General features: G+C 43.9%; 1 protein-coding gene across 1 annotated transcript; it reads right to left on the bottom strand.

Moving 5' to 3' along the window:
• Window positions 1-5,842: 5,842 nt before the first annotated feature.
• On the bottom strand, window positions 5,843-17,425 carry NTAQ1 (N-terminal glutamine amidase 1). The gene is made up of 6 exons (XM_075214030.1): window positions 17,114-17,425; window positions 15,497-15,596; window positions 13,967-14,017; window positions 13,126-13,274; window positions 9,823-9,947; window positions 5,843-6,476 (listed from the first exon to the last, which is right to left on the bottom strand). Exons 1-6 carry the CDS (start codon window positions 17,182-17,184, stop codon window positions 6,370-6,372), a joined length of 603 nt encoding a protein of 200 aa, XP_075070131.1. The 5' UTR covers window positions 17,185-17,425; the 3' UTR covers window positions 5,843-6,369.
• Window positions 17,426-17,502: the final 77 nt, after the last annotated feature.

The raw sequence follows: 17,502 nt of genomic DNA, 5'->3' as shown, positions 1-17,502 counted from the left end.
AGGACCCAGCAGCACTACGGAACTCAGCAGGACAGAGCACAGGACACAGCACCACTGGACTGATACTGCAGAACACAGCACAGCACAGCACAGCACAGCACAGCACAGCACAGCACAGAACTAAACAGCACAGAACTAAACAGCACAGAACTAAACAGCACAGAACTAAACAGCACAGAACTAAACAGCACAGAGGACCACCTAACACACCCTCCCTCTACCCTGATCAATGCCCGAGTGAAGATGGCGGCGACTAGCGGGGAATTTATAGGATCCGAGTATCGCGAGATCCGACAACGGGATTATGAGTCAGAGCCTCAGTTTCACTTTTGAATTTGGCGCCAATACCCGGATCTGTCTCGGATCCGACTCGGATCCGCAACGTTCGGGTGGGCTCGGATTTCATAAATCCGAGTGCCCTCATCCCTACTAAAAATCTCTACAAACGATGGAAAGATGTTGGGCAAATTCGGCAGCGTGTACACCAGCAGTGTCCGTAGATCTTCATAGAGTTTACAGTCACAATCTTTTCAGCCGATGGTTATGACAGATGAAGAGCACAGATCGGATGGTAAATCGTAAAACGTGTATAGTGTGTATACAGGAATCGGCATGCTGGTCGGGACTTTCTGTCGTCGTTAAAATCATTTACGATATCACATCGGGAGAAATTTTCTGTAGTGTGTACCCAGCCTTAGACTTCCCGATTGTATGCATGTTATTCCACTATATTTATGTATATAAAGTAGGATTATGGCTACTTGTGATTCACATAGATCTCGCCCTAGACTTGACCTTCTCCCAATTCTGTACCAATCATACCATTTTTGTACATTTTCTAGCTAGAACTGGTATCAGACAACATGGTCTTGCGGAATAATCAAAACCGTGAATGTCAGGCCGCTAGAGAAGTGTCCTTGTCATTCAATGGAGATCCGTATATCGGGAAAGGAGGTGGCATCGGGAGACGGTTAAGCACCAGACTGCTGCCACGAGAAGAGGAAAGGATTCTGGGAAAATCATTGGGTGGTCCTGCTCTTCAAGAACGGTTTGGCGCAAATTTTGCATCTAAATGCCACCAGACTCTTGCTTTCATTGTCTTACTTGCACTAGACAGATAAAAGCTAAATGCAAGTTTAGTAAACAAAATCTAGTGTATCCCAGACCTAACCTTTTAAAGTCAGTGTGCACCCATAGAGATGTACACCTAAGTCACACCTCCTGTGCGCAACGCATCCTGCGCAATCATCCAGCCGCCACAGCACCTGAAGTGCAGAGTAAGCAGAATTATGGGTAAAGCATCCAAACAGTCGCTGAATCATTAAGGAAAATTGCTCGTTTATGATGGCTCAATCTTCCGATGCACAGAGCATTGTAATTGTTTTGAAGTAACCCTAAAAAAATTAGCAAATATGGATGACCACATTTCTGACAATTCCCCCAATTATGATCCCCAAACGAAAAGTGATAACTGTATGATAGAATCTGACTGCAAGTCAACATAGTTATGTAGGCTGGAAGCTTTAGACTAAAGATATTTTTCTCTCAGTTCACACAAGAAATATCTTAAGAACATTAATCCAATTTAGAAAATCATCTCGCTTGAAAAGCTACAGAGTTTGAGCAACTTCCAGAAAAGGAGACTAAAATCTGGAGGATTTAAGATCTAAGAATGTGGCATTTCTGAGACGAGAACGTGTACCAATGACACAACATAAACTGAGGCCGGATGGGATAATAGGCAACACAATAGTTGATTGGCCAAAATGTTTGACATAACTTCAACAAGATAAAAGAAACATATTTAAAAGTAAGAAACTAATAAAGGGTAAACTGCAAAAATCACTGCATGTATGTAGCCGTTTTAAGCTTAGACATTTACTTATTTTCGCCACCAATTTCCACACAAAGGGAGCGATTCATTAAAAAGCGTAAATGCCGATATGTGTCGTATTTTAAAACCGCACCGTGCATGTCCGGAAACGGACCATACGCCCGTGAACGCAGCAACATCCAATTTATCTCCCTCTCCCTCTCCACCGGCATCTTCCCCTCCTCCTTCAAACACGCTCTTGTATCCCCCATTCTTAAGAAACCTCATCTCGACCCCACCTCTCTCTCCAACTATCGCCCCATCTCTCTTCTCCCTTTTGCCTCCAAAATACTTGAGAGGCTCGTCTGCAGCCGCCTCTCCACCTACCTCTCTGATCACTCCCTCCTCGATCCTCTCCAATCTGGCTTCCGCCCCCTCCACTCCACCGAAACTGCCCTGGCCATAGTCACCAACGATCTCCTCTCTGCCAAAGCTAGGGGCCACTTCTCTCTTTTCATTCTCTTGGATCTCTCAGCGGCCTTCGACACCGTTGACCACCCGCTCTTGCTCCACACCCTTCAATCCTTTGGCCTCTCCGGCTCCGCCCTGTCCTGGTTCACCTCTTACCTTGCTGACCGTACCTTCTCCGTCTCCACCTCCCGATCTATCTCCTCCCCCTCCTCCCTTCCAGTAGGGGTTCCCCAAGGCTCTGCTCTCGGACCCCTACTGTTCTCCCTTTACACCTGTTCCCTCGGTGAACTCATCAGCTCCTTTGGTCTCAAGTACCACCTCTATACGGATGACACCCAACTCTACCTTTCCTCTCCCGATCTCTCTCCCTCCCTCCTCTTCAGGGTGTCCGCCTGCCTCTCCGCCATCTCCTCCTGGATGTCCTCTAGATTCCTCAAACTCAATCTCACAAAAACCGAATTTATTGTCTTTCCCCCCACTCACTCCCCCTCCCCTTCCGACCTTTCTATCACCGTTCTCAACTCCTCTATTTCCCCTGTTTCTCAACTTCGCTGCCTCAGCGTCACCCTGGACTCCTCTCTCTCGCCAAATCCTGCCGCTTCCAGCTGCGCAACATCGCACGCATTCGGCCCTTCCTCTCCCAAGATGCCACTAAAGCCCTTGTCCACTCTCTTATCTCCCGCTTAGACTACTGTAACCTCCTCCTTACTGGCCTCCCCCGCTCTCATCCCGCTCCCCTTCGCTCCGTACTCAATGCAGCCGCTCGGCTCATTTTCCTTTCTCGCCGCTCCTCTTCTGTCTCCCCCCTCTACCAATCCCTCCACTGGCTCCCCATCCCCTACAGAATTGTGTTCAAGCTCCTCACTCTTACTTTCAAGGCCCTCTCCAACTCCACTGCTCCCTACATCTCCAACCTTATCTCCATTCACGCTCCATCCCGCCCTCTACGTTCGACTAACGACCGTCGCCTCTCTTCCCCCCTGGTTACCTCCTCCCATGCTCGCATCCAAGACTTCTCCCGCGCTGCCCCCCTCCACTGGAACCAGCTCACCCGCTCCATCAGAACTTCCCCCAACTTGTCCAGCTTCAAATGGGCCCTAAAAACCCACCTCTTCCTTAAAGCCCTTCACTCCCCCACCCAGTGACCTCCTCCCAGTCTCCCCCTACCCCCCTCCCTCGCCTGTCCCCCTCCTTCTTCCCACCTTTTCATTCCCCTCTCCCCCCCCCCCTCTCTGTCTCTGCCTCCGCTCTCCCCATTCCCTCCTCCTACCATTGTGTCTCTGTCCGTCCTACCCTCCCCTTAGATTGTATGCTCCTCCGAGCAGGGCCTCCTCTCCTTCTGTTCTCCACCACCTTAACTCTGCTCTCCAGCTCCTTGTCTCCTCCGTGAGGTCCTCTGGCCCCTGTCTCTACCCCGCTGGGGGCTCTCACCTCTAATCTAGCTGTTCATGGAGCTTCAGAGTTACTGTGCTTTCTGTTAACTGTACTGTGCTGTCTCACCCTGTATCGCGTTTCTGTCTGTCCCTGTACGGCGCTACGGCTACCTAGTGGCACCTTATAAATAAAAATTAATAATAATAATAATCTTTGAGCGGAAAGGACAGTTGACAATTTCAGGGGCGGAATGGGGAGGGGAACGGGCGTATGCACGCAGTCAATGTACAGTAAGGGTGTGCCAAGCTCGGGCGCACGCAGCAGCGTCTGACAAACTTTGGGCATCTCTCAGGTACATGTTTATCTATCGTATCCCTTGCACCAGCTACAGGTCTGGTGTTGACAGCTGTGAGATGCGCACTAACCTCTGTGAACTGGTTTTGGATCTGGATTAGCTTCGTGTTTTGGTTCAGGCAAAACTGCCCTTGTGTGTTTTGGTTTTGGATTTTTTAGAAAAATTGCTAAAATCACATATATTTGCTCTTTTTTTTTGTTCCTACATTATTATTAACCTCAATAACATTAATTTAAGTCATTTGCAGTCAATTTTGACCACCTCACAGATCACAATATTATTTTCATACACTTTCGGACAAATACTGCAGCGACCTGGCTGGATGGTAAGAGACAGCAATGACACAAACACACGGCAGTTCCTGGTACATCTAGGACACATTGGCACACAGCAGTGGCAGAAAAGAAAAATGGGGATCAGCCCTCCCACCCTTCGTAATGTTGGATCTTTAACAGTAAATGAGAACTCGAGAGATCCAAGGACGTCACAATGACGTTTTGTCTCGTTTTTTTAATTCCGAAGGCACGCAACAGTTCCGAGCTGGGCTTGGTACTCGGATCCCCTAAGTTCGGGTGTGTTCGGTTCTCGAGGAACCGAGCCTGAGCATCTCTAGCTATAACGTGTTTGTAATCAGGAGCAATTGTAAACATTTATTTTATGTACAGTAGACATTCATAACACCCTAATAAATGTATTTTATTTTAAAAACAAACTTTTTAAAAATTGTTTTAGGTTTTGTCATTAATGATTATATTATTAACAGATTATATTAGTTGAATAGTTTTTTTTCTGTGTGTTCGTTTGTGACTTGATATTCCACATAAGTATTGGACGTATCCTGAAGTGTAATATCCGTTAGAGCAGAGCGCACCTAGACCAGTATTTATGAACAGAATTATCTTCAAATCCGCTCCTTGCAGAATAAGCACGTACGTATGCCTGATGTACATGAGTTTCTAAAAACTGCACAATACGTTCGTTTTGCGTTCCAGACACCCAATATGTATTTTACTAGTGAATGTTGTTTCTTTTAAACAATTCCCTGCTTGGAGTCTTCCAAGTCCCTAATGAGTTTTCCATGCTTCCTTTCCTTAATATAACTTTGGAATCTGTTTTTATTTGCGTAATAATAATTCTGACTGTTCATCACTTATACATTGCTGAAAATTCTCACAAAATTAATTAAATTAGCAGCATGCGGTTCTAGACAAATCTTTTCCAATTTAAAAAGTATTCTTGGAAATCCGAGAACTTTCTTTCGCACCATCAGTCCTGGTTTAATTTTTACGACTTTGTGCAAATTGAGGAAAAGTTTGATAATCCTATTAAAACAGGCACATCAAAATTTGATTGGCCACACAATTAATCAGCCCTTATGGATGCAAAAATAAACAAATCACTGACATATTTATCTAAATCAACTTATTTATTTTAAGTAGGAAACTAATAAGACAAGCTGTTTTCAGGCATCCTCTGTGTGAGAGAGTGATTGCATCCCAATTACACTGGGGACTCTTCTCGGACAGCCATGTCTTGCCCTTAAACTTTTAAAAAATGATATCACTTTGGAACACTGAAGACACGGATCGCACCACAACTAGTGGGTGGAAGATTGTCGTTGATGCACCAAGGGAACTGATAAGTGATAAGACATACACAACCTAAATAGATAGAAACTCAAATTATATCATTATGGTTTAAATACAGCATTCCCTGATGAACACGTCTGATGAGTGGGGAGCTTGAAAAGTTGTTGACACAGCAATAAATCCTGCATTTTCTTTATTATTCAGTTAAAACACAAAGGGAAATAAATAAACCCCACGCAATTAAAATTAAAAGCATTTAATGTATGTCCAGTTTTACAATGCAATACAGCATTACAACGGGGTTCAGAAATATAAAGGCATGTGTATTACATTAATATTGCTATTACATTGTTATCGTCAAATGAACTTTTAATGTTCATGTCCATTAACAGCAACAAAATCCAGGTTTTTTTCCCAGTTCCAACAACATGGGCCCTGTAAGATGAATACTGTCTGCTGATGTTGAATTCCTAAATATGTGTTTTGTTTTATTGCAATCCAGTAAGAAAAATTCACTATATCCATCACTAAAACGTTTTTTTTTTCTTGTAGCTGTTTGAGAATCTGCTGGTGATAAATAAATGTCAGGTAGAGAGAGCTTGTTGTACGAGTGCTCGCTGTGTCTGTACCCCCCCCCCCCCCCCGGACAAACGCAGCCGAGCGATGGAACATTCACAATGTGATGGATGAATTATGCACGGTGGAAACTTGTTCTGAACAATGGCTGGTTTAGTTGTATTGTCTTCATGTATTACACAAGCAATACGTCAAACGGGTGTGCTGAAACGCTTGGTGAATTCTTCCAATGCGTACACTGTGCCGTAGCCCACTTGTGGGTCCATGCTGATAAAGTCGTCCAAGTTCATAGAGGATTCTGTAACAAAGTAGAAACAAAGAAAATCAGAGTAACACTGATCAACAATACCAGCTGCAGTTATTGGTATTCTGTGTCTCTCCCGCTGTTATGGAACTACAAGTTCCAGCATGCCCTGCCTACATGCACTCTGAGTACCCATGTACTGAACCCAAATGCTGTTGACATACATGCAGTCAGTGTGGAAGCGGTGTTCCGAGCACACGACCCCGGTAAGGACGTGGAATACTGGTGGATCCAAAGCGCCCACATGTCACTAGCCCAACTATCAGCGTGTGGCTTCCTGTTGCCTCTAACGAGAACAATGTGTGGACAGGTCACTGCCACCCACAAAATCAGAACAATCCTCTAGCAAAATACTCTGTGCTGCTGTGAACATTCCAGTAAACTGTCTACGGAGTCTCTCTTCTCCATCCATTTCAGGATACACATGGACATACTGGACCCCAGGTGTTGCTTTTCAGAGCTCTAAAGATGGGTACACACATATGCAATCATACAGATGCAATGTCTCTAATGATTTCACCAAAGTCCTGATGCGAATGCAGATTCCTGTGTACACACCTACACAATCTACCTTCTATGATCTTCATCTCTCATAACCATCTGCTGAAAAGATGGCGACTCTGTACTCTACAGATATCTGCCTACACTGCTGGTCCTGAGTGCACGCACACTTCCATATTTACCCGCCATCGTTCCATCATTTATAGAGATTTTTAGGAAGCTTAGAAAACCAAATCAACAGAGCTTTGGTGAGATAAAGCATGATTGTGGGAGTGTACATACTCTTGCCATCTCTAACCAAACGGTGGTGAATCGTGTGATTTGCACCACAGTTGCATAAGGTGTGTATTTTTTTACATAAGCATTCAGGACACAAACATCTTAACACCCTTTCAATAAAACACCAAGAAGAATATGAACAGTTTGGGCAGTATGTTCCGGCCTGTGTGACATCACATATATTAAGAGAGGTTCTTTGTGGGGGAAAAAAAGGTTCTCACTGCAGAATAACGTATAACTATTTATTTTAGTGAACATTTATAGAAAACTCAACCGAATGCAAACAATATTAAATAGAAAAATATTTTCTCGTGAATGTTTTTTTGGCAACAGAGACCTGAGAGGGTTAATGTCCGTGTACAAAACACTGCTGCAAAGTGCAAAGCAACGTCTGTGCTGAACTTGTTGATCAGAGTCTGCTCATTCCGAGCAGGTTTATATAAAACCAGCAAATCTGTCAAAGCGTTGTCCGGAGCCAGATATGTTTGGAACGCTCCTTGTGAAAACATAACAGAGTTTTAGAGACTTTCAGCACCTTTGCAGCTCCTTGGGATGTGTGTATAAGTCAGGATTATCACTTGTATAGGAATGGCATTTTACTCCCCTATTCCATGCAAAGGGTTACAGTGCAGAAGATGCAAGTAGATTATTAGCCGCTGTGGACATCAGGTTATGATTTTACCCTGTACGGGGTAATGAACTGTCCGACAGTTCTGCTCCCAGTGGAAACTTTTCAAATGTTAATTATTCAGTGTATGCAATGATGCAGACAGCAACTGTATAACCGCTGCTGGAGAGACAATGGCACAAGAGGAGTCGCTGTGTTACCCAGCTATTCTCTGCCAACGTTCCGTCAAGGAGTTTACAAGTGGCTTTCAAATGTAATAAATCACCTCCCTTCCCAATAATAGCACTTTGGTGGGGGTTCGTCTATCGAGAAGCCCACCAATGTCTCTATATAACAGTCCTGTCACTCTCATATTATTATCATCATTTATTTGTTAAGGCGCCACAAGGTATCACACAGTGCGGCGCTGCGGATACAGCTGGGCTCACAATCTAAATGGTGGCATTTTCCACTTATTGTAAGCTCAGCTGGGCTACAGCTCATATAGCTGGGACCGATTGACGATCGGCTGCCGGTATCACGTGGCCGTCGGAGGTCTTGCAATTAGAGCCGCTACAACGGGTCCCTCCTGCTACAAAAGTAGCTGGGCAGCACTGGAGGAGATTAGCAGATGTGTCAAACAATATGTGAGATTACAACTAGACCAATGCATCCATTTCTGTCTGTAACTTCACTTTATAGGGTAGAGAAGACCCTGTTCATATATCTGCTGGAACATACAGTGATGTGTTGGTCATTCACAGGGTGGGGGGGGGAAGGAAATCAGCCCCTCAGCCTGACATCCTGATTTCACTATACACTAACATATATATGCAACAAGGAGAGGAGGCGGGACATGAAACAAACACAACAAATGAGAATTATTATTAATGAAAAATAAAGGTTATTGAGCGCCACATGTAGTCCGCAGCGCCGTGCAGAGGGCAAACGACAAGACAGTACAATACAGTATACAAATAACACTACAACTCTCAACACAGCTACTGGGGTGCAGGGGGTATTTTCAGAACAGGCTGAAACCTGTGTCCATTAGTGTGGGCGAAAATAACAGGTTTAGAGCCACTAATATGAGCATCTCCTATTGTTCATCCTGCTGCATCATCCGGTGTATAAGATGCTTGTGTGCACTATCCTGCCTCTCCCCCTATAGTCTCTGCGGGCGTCAATCTCTCCGTTCAGCAGTGATAGAATGGAACGGATGTGGGCACATGGTCTAACTGGGTGATGCTGATGCAAATCATTTGTATCCACAAATACCAAAGGCATTATAACACTGCAAAATAGGTGGGCTGCTCCTTAATGATAATCTGAAGGTGGAATCCCCCTTTAAATAAAAGATGACTTCATCTATTGACCGCAATAATTACTGAAAGCATGGTTTATTCTTTCTTGCTCAATACTGTGTTCGTCAGTCCTGTACTTATATCAGTAGTAGATTAATGGATATGACACAAAGACGGTCGTTGCTACAACAAAGCTGGGTCATATGCAGCATAGTGGCTTAGTGGTTAGCACTTCTGCCTCACAGCACTGGGGTCACAAGTTCAATTCCCGACAATGGGGCAGGGACTAATGTGAATGAGTTCTCTGTACAGCGCTACAGAATTAGTGGTGCTATATAAATAGCTGATGATGATATGCTCAAGTATAAAAAAACAAACCAACAAAATCACAGATCCCTGCTGAATGCCGTCAGCGGAGATACAAAGCGCAGAAGGGAGCTTGAAAAACAAACAAAAAACATTGAAATGGACTAGTAAAAAGGTGCAGGAGGTCAGGTATAATAGCAGAGGGGGAGTGCCCATTACCCGAATTTGGGAGCCGGACTGCACAAGTCGTCCCCAGCTTTACAACACAGCTCTATAGACTAGGTTATGGTTATAAGTTTTACACATATGACCGGAGATGTCCCGTTAGGGATAGGTCACTGACCTGCGGTGTGGATACACTGATAGGCTGGTGGAGGCTGTTTCCACTTATTGTCCGGGTCTTTCATGTGGGATCGATCAGAAGCGAAAGTCTTTAGAAACTCATCTGCCCTCACCAACCTCAACTTCCTAGGACATAAAAATCAGCACATTCATTTACATACATAGCAGATAACAAAACACCCCCCCCTCTTAAAAAACAAAAAACAACTTACAGTTCCATTTATTGATAGATTTTTAAAGTTACTCAATGTATTATAGTGCCTGGATCATGTATAAATACCTTATTGTAGATATTTATTTTAATTAGGGGTGCACTGCAAATCATTGCAAATGTACAGATATTTTTTTTATATTGTGTTGTATTTCTCTTTAGGACATTTATTGATTTCTAATGTGGTATGTCAGGTTATAGAAAGCCTGTTTGCTGAATGCAGGAAATGCTAAGTAAGTCTTTTCATCTCAGAGGTGACAAATACTTGCTTTACCCTGAATGCACGGCCGTAGGTCGTTACCTATCAACCTGTCTTGTTAAAAAGATAGACGAGCTACATAAATAATGCAACCAGCAATTCATTTAGGAAATTGATGTCAATTTTATTAACGTTTAAAATTGCGCTAACTCTTAAGTTTTGAGGATAGACCACATCAGGATGGTAAAAATCTGATGTAATATATCAGACATCTCTGTGCCAGGATTTGTGTTAGAATCTGTATAAAAAGAGCTCTGTTTGACCATGTAATGTGTCATTCCATCTGTAACTTCTGGAAAGATCACTAGTCCCTCAAACTAGTGTGTAAAATTCCTTGTCAGGACTCTTGAGCAATAAACCATCACTGCATGAAGATTCTGCCTGCAACTATTACCTGCTGTATCCTGTGACCAACAGATAAGAGCTTACACTCTAATCTGTTCCTCGGCTGTCCAGTGTTGAACCCAGCGTCTCTGTGTCAACACTCTGGCCGCTACCCAGCGGTCCTGGTCCATAGTAAGCGGTCAGGGAGTACCAGCCAGCCCACAGCAAAGAGGTGCTGCAGCAGCTATACCAGTTACCCCAGAAGTATGCCTTTTTGGAGGCCGCAAAGGAGCCAAGTGGTGGCAGCCAAATTCTCCTGCAACTAGTTGGCATTTCCAGTGACACCAGTAGGAGTGATCAGTAACAGTTGGTCACTGACAGTGAGATAGAAACCCAGATAAACTGTGCAGGAAGAAGATCCCGCCAGTGCTCCTTCACCCCTACAGACCGGGTGGCAAAGTACGCCCATCCGGTCACAGTTATTCTTAAATTACAGTATTCCTAATAGTTTCCACATGTGATATCAGGAAGACTCATGGGATGTAATGTCCAGGATAACAGTCTAACGCTCTGCAGTTCCTAACTGGCACAGTAACAATTTAGTCTCGACTAATTCTTCTAGATTGTGAGCTCTTCAGATTAGAGCCTTCTCTCCCTAAACACTAGTATGTTTAACCGTTAAAATGAATTAATCTTTGAAAACTACTTGAAGATGCTAAAATTATTAATTATTATTATATTACACTATTATTAATAATATGAACTACATAATTCGGCATTTTCAACATGTTTAAAAAAATAGTGTAAGTCCGTTGAAATGTTGAGCGGTCAGGCTTTGGAGCTCATTAAAGGTCAACAGTGTATTTCTCACCTCCCGGATTGGGATAATTATTAATCCACTCTGGTTTAAAGTGTGCAGAGGACGGCACCCTGGGGAACAGAGACAGAAGAGGCAGTATGCTCCATTGACTACATTATTACATGGAACTGTAGTTATCTGAGAAAAATGCCTTACGTATCTTTTTGTACAAAAAAAAGAAACAAAGAAAACTTTGATCAATTGAAGGTCAGTTGGATGCTTGCAATCTCCTAGGCACAGGGATTATTGATTCTTACGCAAATTTTTTTTATTTTTTAGAAAATTAGTGACAGATCATGAATGGTGAATGCTGCTTTCCTGATCTTTCAACCCGTTTGTAAAAGGTCAGTTTAACATAGAAATCAATGTCCCCAACCAGTAAGATATAGTTTAAAAAAAAAAAAAAAAAGAAAGAAAAACAAATTTGTACCTAATCCTTATTGTGATATCACCGACATTCACTGCGGTCTGCAATACCGGGTCATTGATCCTGAATGTGTACACGTCGGCAACCACATATTATAAGCTGAGCCTCCAAGACCCAAAATACAACTTACCGCGAAACGCTAAAATGTTCATCTATGAATCATGAACATCAAACTCCCAGATCAACAGGTGAGGGGGGGGGTCGCTAACAGGATTTAACCAAATACGGATATTCATACAGCCCTGATCATTAAGGAGTTAAGTATAAAACACTTCAGAGACATTATTTAATATAGTAATACAGCTATAAATTGCAGAATATGCTGAGGTTTAGTTTAATATAAGTGCTGCTATAATTTACTGCACCAAAAACACAAAGGGGAGAATGCAGTTCAGTGCAAGGTGCGGTCTCCACAGGATGCTATGGCAGGAATACCTCTCCGATTTTTGCTGGATCCTCACAGCGGTGTGCGTATAAATTAGTAACGCTTTACTTACCGCAATAGCTGCACGTGTGCAGATACACATCACGCTAGGCTCCGACAGGACCAGAACTCCCCCCAAAGGGTCACATGTGGCCCACATAACACAAGGCTGTAGCACCCCCATATTCTCAGTGAAAACATACCCGTCAAACTTTATGCCCAACTGTACAACAAACTATACACTTCGTGAAAAGTCCAGTTTCCTTTGAAAATCATTTTCCCTTAATGCTCTTTCTTTATTGAAATACCAAACCAGTAACTTAATCCAGATTGTGGCACATCTGGAACGGTTTTTAAGGAAAACAATTTGATATATTTAGAGCTTATATAAATTTATTGCAGTGAAATTTATTCAAGGAAAGACAAAAAAGTCCACTGTATTAACTCTAGTAAAGGCTGCCACCTACTGCACGTCTGAGGAACTACAATCTATGAATTTACAGTACTAAAATGTGAGAGAGAGATCTAGGATGAGATTCAATCCAGCACGATGTGTCTTCAGAACAGCCTGCGGAGACACATCGAGGCCGTGTTCTGACTGAAACAGACGTCCTACAGAGGTGCGCAGAAAAAACAAACGTAGATTCCTCACTGTAATAGGTGGCAGAGTGCGCACCTGAACACTTCGGCCATGTTTGGCAGCACTGCGCGCTGAATTGACTCTGCCCCCTAGTGGACAGACGAGAAAAAAAAAAAAGTGTACTAGAGATTAAACACACATACACATATGCATACTCTACCTTCTTAAGTCTTTAGGAATATTGCGTTCTGAACGGAGAGCTTCCTTTATATATACGTCAGAGACACACGGAAACGGCAGCACAGTGTCCAGGTCATAGATAAACCTCTGACCTCCACTGCAGACATGAAGCAAAATAACATGGTAATCCTGCAGGGACAACACATATATGACCTGGCTGGGGTATTTCGGAGGCATGTACGGTAGTGTGCAATAGCCACAGAGAGAGAAAACAATGCGTAATATGCACAAAAAACAAAAACAGAACAAAATCCTAACTACCAACGCAGAAAACATTAGAGAAATGAGAGATTAGATAGTTAGATGTGTCCAGGTTCAGACCCTCCTTTATCAATCATATCCTCCTTCTAATACTGACCTATATCTGCAGTATGAAGGGGAATGTTACAGATAATGAATATTACTGGTATTTTATATGAAGCCACAAAAGTCTGCAGCACCGTACAGTGGGGACATAGATTGGTACATATTGAATGCACAAGAGGCTTTTAAGAGACAAAAGACAAAACTTTGGAGGGTTCTGATTGGGCCTGGAAGTGATGCGGTGGTCAGCGGCACTAGGGAAGTCTTGTAGGCAAGAGTGAGATGAGGTTAGAAGATGACATTTAGAACAACACAATTTGTATCTATCAAGGAACTTCAATGTAGGCCCTGAAAATACTAACGGACTAATACTTGTGTGGACCTTTTTGTCTTGAATGCTAAAAACTTAGAAGTTACTTAGTAGTAGTGTTAAATATAACTAGAACTTCACAATCCAACATGGTTTGTACGCCCGGGGTGTCAGGACCTGCAGGAAACGCTGGGCTGTTCACACTCACCCATATTACAGGGTCATCACGTTTTCCAGATTGCTGTTTCCAAATTGGTATCTGCAAGTAAACATTATGTAGAAATCAAAACAGCAGCTCGTGGAACAAGAAATAGACTGTGGACGTTCCAAAGCATAATTACATTTCAAATGGTCACAGGATACATCTCCAAAGAACTGACAAAGTATAAAATCCAAGGGAAACATACAAACATGTTTATGGCTGATATCAAATGTTTAACCGTGTACAACAATAAAGGTTGGTTAGTATTTGCTACGGGAAACATAACAGTTTTTGGTGCATTAAAGTGTAACAGTCACCTGCACACAGTGGGGCAACATTTTAGGTTAAACGAATACTGATTATAATACAGTCTATCAATCGTTACAGCTGCTTCCATTGTGTATATCTTTCAGTTACACTTCGTGACAATTAAACTCGTTTATTAGCATGTTACGAATATACTATAACTGTGTTGAAAAACCGTAGCAACCAATTAGATATTTCCTTAGTTCTTATTTATCCAGGTTTCATTAGACTGATGAAAGATGATGTCTGATCGGTTGCTCTGTGTCAGCACATTCTAATATTTGCATAATAATAATAATGATAATAATAAAACATTATTTTTTCTCATGGGGCATCGCAATCTATCAGACAGATGATTAAATGTGTGGTCTATAAATAAGGTTGGGATCCTTTCTGGAAAAGTAATTTCCCCTTGTGAAAACATGGGGGCTAATTACTAGCCACAATAAATTACTTGTGCATAAATCAGTAAGTCCTTAAAACGTGGCCTGTTCGGAGCATTTGAGGAAAGGTTTAAAGGAAACCTCCAGGTAGGAATGTTCCTCTCCCTTAGTAACACATCTCTCCAAGGTCAGAACAGAGGTCGCACGCGTGAGCCTCCATGATGGTGCTTCATCTCCAGCGATTATCAGGGGCCACAGCCTGTACGACTTCCCAAAACACAATGGCACCAGAGCAGGGGTCAGAAATCTTTTTTACATAGAACTCTCCTTTAAAAACCACAGGACTTGGTGGTAAGCATGTGAGCAACATAAAACATTCATGGCTGACATGTATTTCAGGCACTACGGGCAACACTTATAAAGCCACAACCGCTGTGGTCAAACCGGAAAGCGCTACCAGCAGCTTGAGAATGAAAGATCAACAACAGCTGGAAGACCGCTGCCCTTATGGGGGGATGGGTCACTTTTGGACAATCCCCCCCTTTTTTTGTAATTAAACCTTCCCCATGTGTTTAACAAATAGGTGATTCCCCCATCACCTGACTAGTGCTGAATCGTGACCTTTTCTGGGAAACAAGTTCATTGCGTACAGCTTTACAAGAGAGGTCTATAGCTTAGTTATCATAGAGCTTTTGTGTGTCCGCCGACCAACAGCCGTCTCTCAGAGCCAGGAAAATGGGTGGTACCAGAGAGGGAAGATTTGGGGGCCTACCTGCTATGTGTAGGGAGAAGGGTAAACTAACGAGGGGTAGCCCAAAACAGGACAAGTTTGGATTATTTTTCTCACCATCTTCTCCTCGTTGGACAGGAACACGGCGTAGAACTCTTCCAGCGGATGCCGACTCTCATCTCTGATGTACTCGCAAAGCTTCCACACGTTTTCTTCACTGTCCAAACAATTAAAATGCATGTGTTATAGGAACTTGTGTCGAAAACATCCTAGATATTAAAACAATAAGGGTAGAAAGGTACGATAGAGAAATAACATTTCACCTTTCCTTAAATGTCTAAACAGCTTTGATTACTCATGCAGAAGTTGTTCTGGGCCCTCTGCCACATTTCTGGTAAAGTCTGTCCCACATCCCAACTCAATGACCAATAAATAACTTTCAGATTTAGAAGCAAATTATTCTATAACAGGCAAGTATAAAACGTCTTTTCACATCTCCGTATAAAAGACTAATTTAACCTTTAAATAACTTGATTAGAAGTCCCTGGCATGGATAGTTAAAAATACTAATATTATATTAACATATATATATATATTATATATATATATATATATATATATATATATATATATATATATATATATATATATATATATATATATATATAGGACGTTACACTTGATTATATGTTATAGCAAACTGGACTTAGCCTTTAAACCGGATCTGTCACCTAACACAGAGAATACACCCACTTTCAGTGTGGGGTGCTAGGGGGAGGGCGACAGTAGCATGTGGGGGTGCTAGGCAGCGGGTGACAGTAGCATGTGGGGGTGCTAGGCAGCGGGTGACAGTAGCATGCGGGGGTGCTAGGTGCAAGGGTGACCGTAGCATGTGGGGGTGCTAGGTGCAAGGGTGACAGTAGCATGAGGGGGTGCTAGGTGGAGGGTGACAGTAGGATGTGGGGGTGCTAGGTGGAGGGTGACAGTAGCATGTGGGGGTGCTAGGTGGAGGGTGACAGTAGGACGAGGGGGTGCAAGGTGGAGGGTGACAGTAGGATGTGGGGTGCTAGGCTGAGGGTGACAGTAGCATGTGGGGGTGCTAGGTGCATGGGTGACAGTAGCATGTGGGGGTGCTAGGTGCATGGGTGACAGTAGCATGTGGGGGTGCTAGGTGGAGGGTGACAGTAGGATGTGGGGGTGCTAGGTGGAGGGTGACAGTAGCATGTGGGGGTGCTAGGTGGAGGGTGACAGTAGGATGAGGGGGTGCAAGGTGGAGGGTGACAGTAGGATGAGGGGTGCTAGGCTGAGGGTGACAGTAGGGTGTGGGGTGCTCAGTGTAGGATGACAGTAGGATGTGGGGTGCTAGGCGGAGGGTGGCAGTAGGATGTGGGGGTGTTAGGTGGACGGTGACAGTAGGATGTGAGGTGTTAGGTGACTGTAGGGTGCGGGGTGCTAGGCGGAGGGTGACTGTAGGGTGTGGGGTGCTAGGCGAAGGGGGACAGTAGGATGTGGGGTGCTAGGCGGAGGGTGACAGTAGGATGTGGGGTGCTAGGCGGAGGGGGACAGTAGGATGTGGGGTGCTAGGCGGAGGGTGACAGTAGCGTGTGGGGTGCTAGGCGGAGGGTGACAGTAGGGTGTGGGGTGCTAGGCGGAGGGTGACAGTAGGATGTGGGGTGCTCAGTGTAGGATGATGGTAGGATGTGGGGTGCTATATAATCCTGCAGGGACACTTACCAGTAGCAGCTGGTGTAGCAGCAGTCACTGCGCTCTGGTAGCACTGGGGGGGCAGAGGCTGCTGCCTGCATGACTCACAGCCAGTAGGGGGGGTCACTACAGAGGGGTACAGGGACCAGCGCTCAGTCTATGGCTCCCATAGTGCAGGACAACATACAGTGTTACACTATAACCCTTCCCCCAATAACAAGGAAGAGGAGACGGTCACGTGATACCATGTTGTACGTTACACCTGCTCCCTGCTAGACCCTCGTCCACCCCCATACAGTGTGCCCATACAGTGAGCCCACACTCTGCCCTCCAGCCGCGGAGGATCATGAGAGTTACAGTCCGTCCCTGACGAGCGGAGGGTACAGAGATAAACCTAACTTGCTACAGAAGACTTGGGG

Source organism: Mixophyes fleayi, chromosome 5 (genome assembly GCF_038048845.1).
Source record: "Mixophyes fleayi isolate aMixFle1 chromosome 5, aMixFle1.hap1, whole genome shotgun sequence".
Classification (NCBI taxonomy): domain Eukaryota; kingdom Metazoa; phylum Chordata; class Amphibia; order Anura; family Limnodynastidae; genus Mixophyes; species Mixophyes fleayi.
The sequence above is the reverse complement of the archived record's forward strand: the minus strand, read 5'-3'. Positions and strand labels throughout refer to the sequence as shown.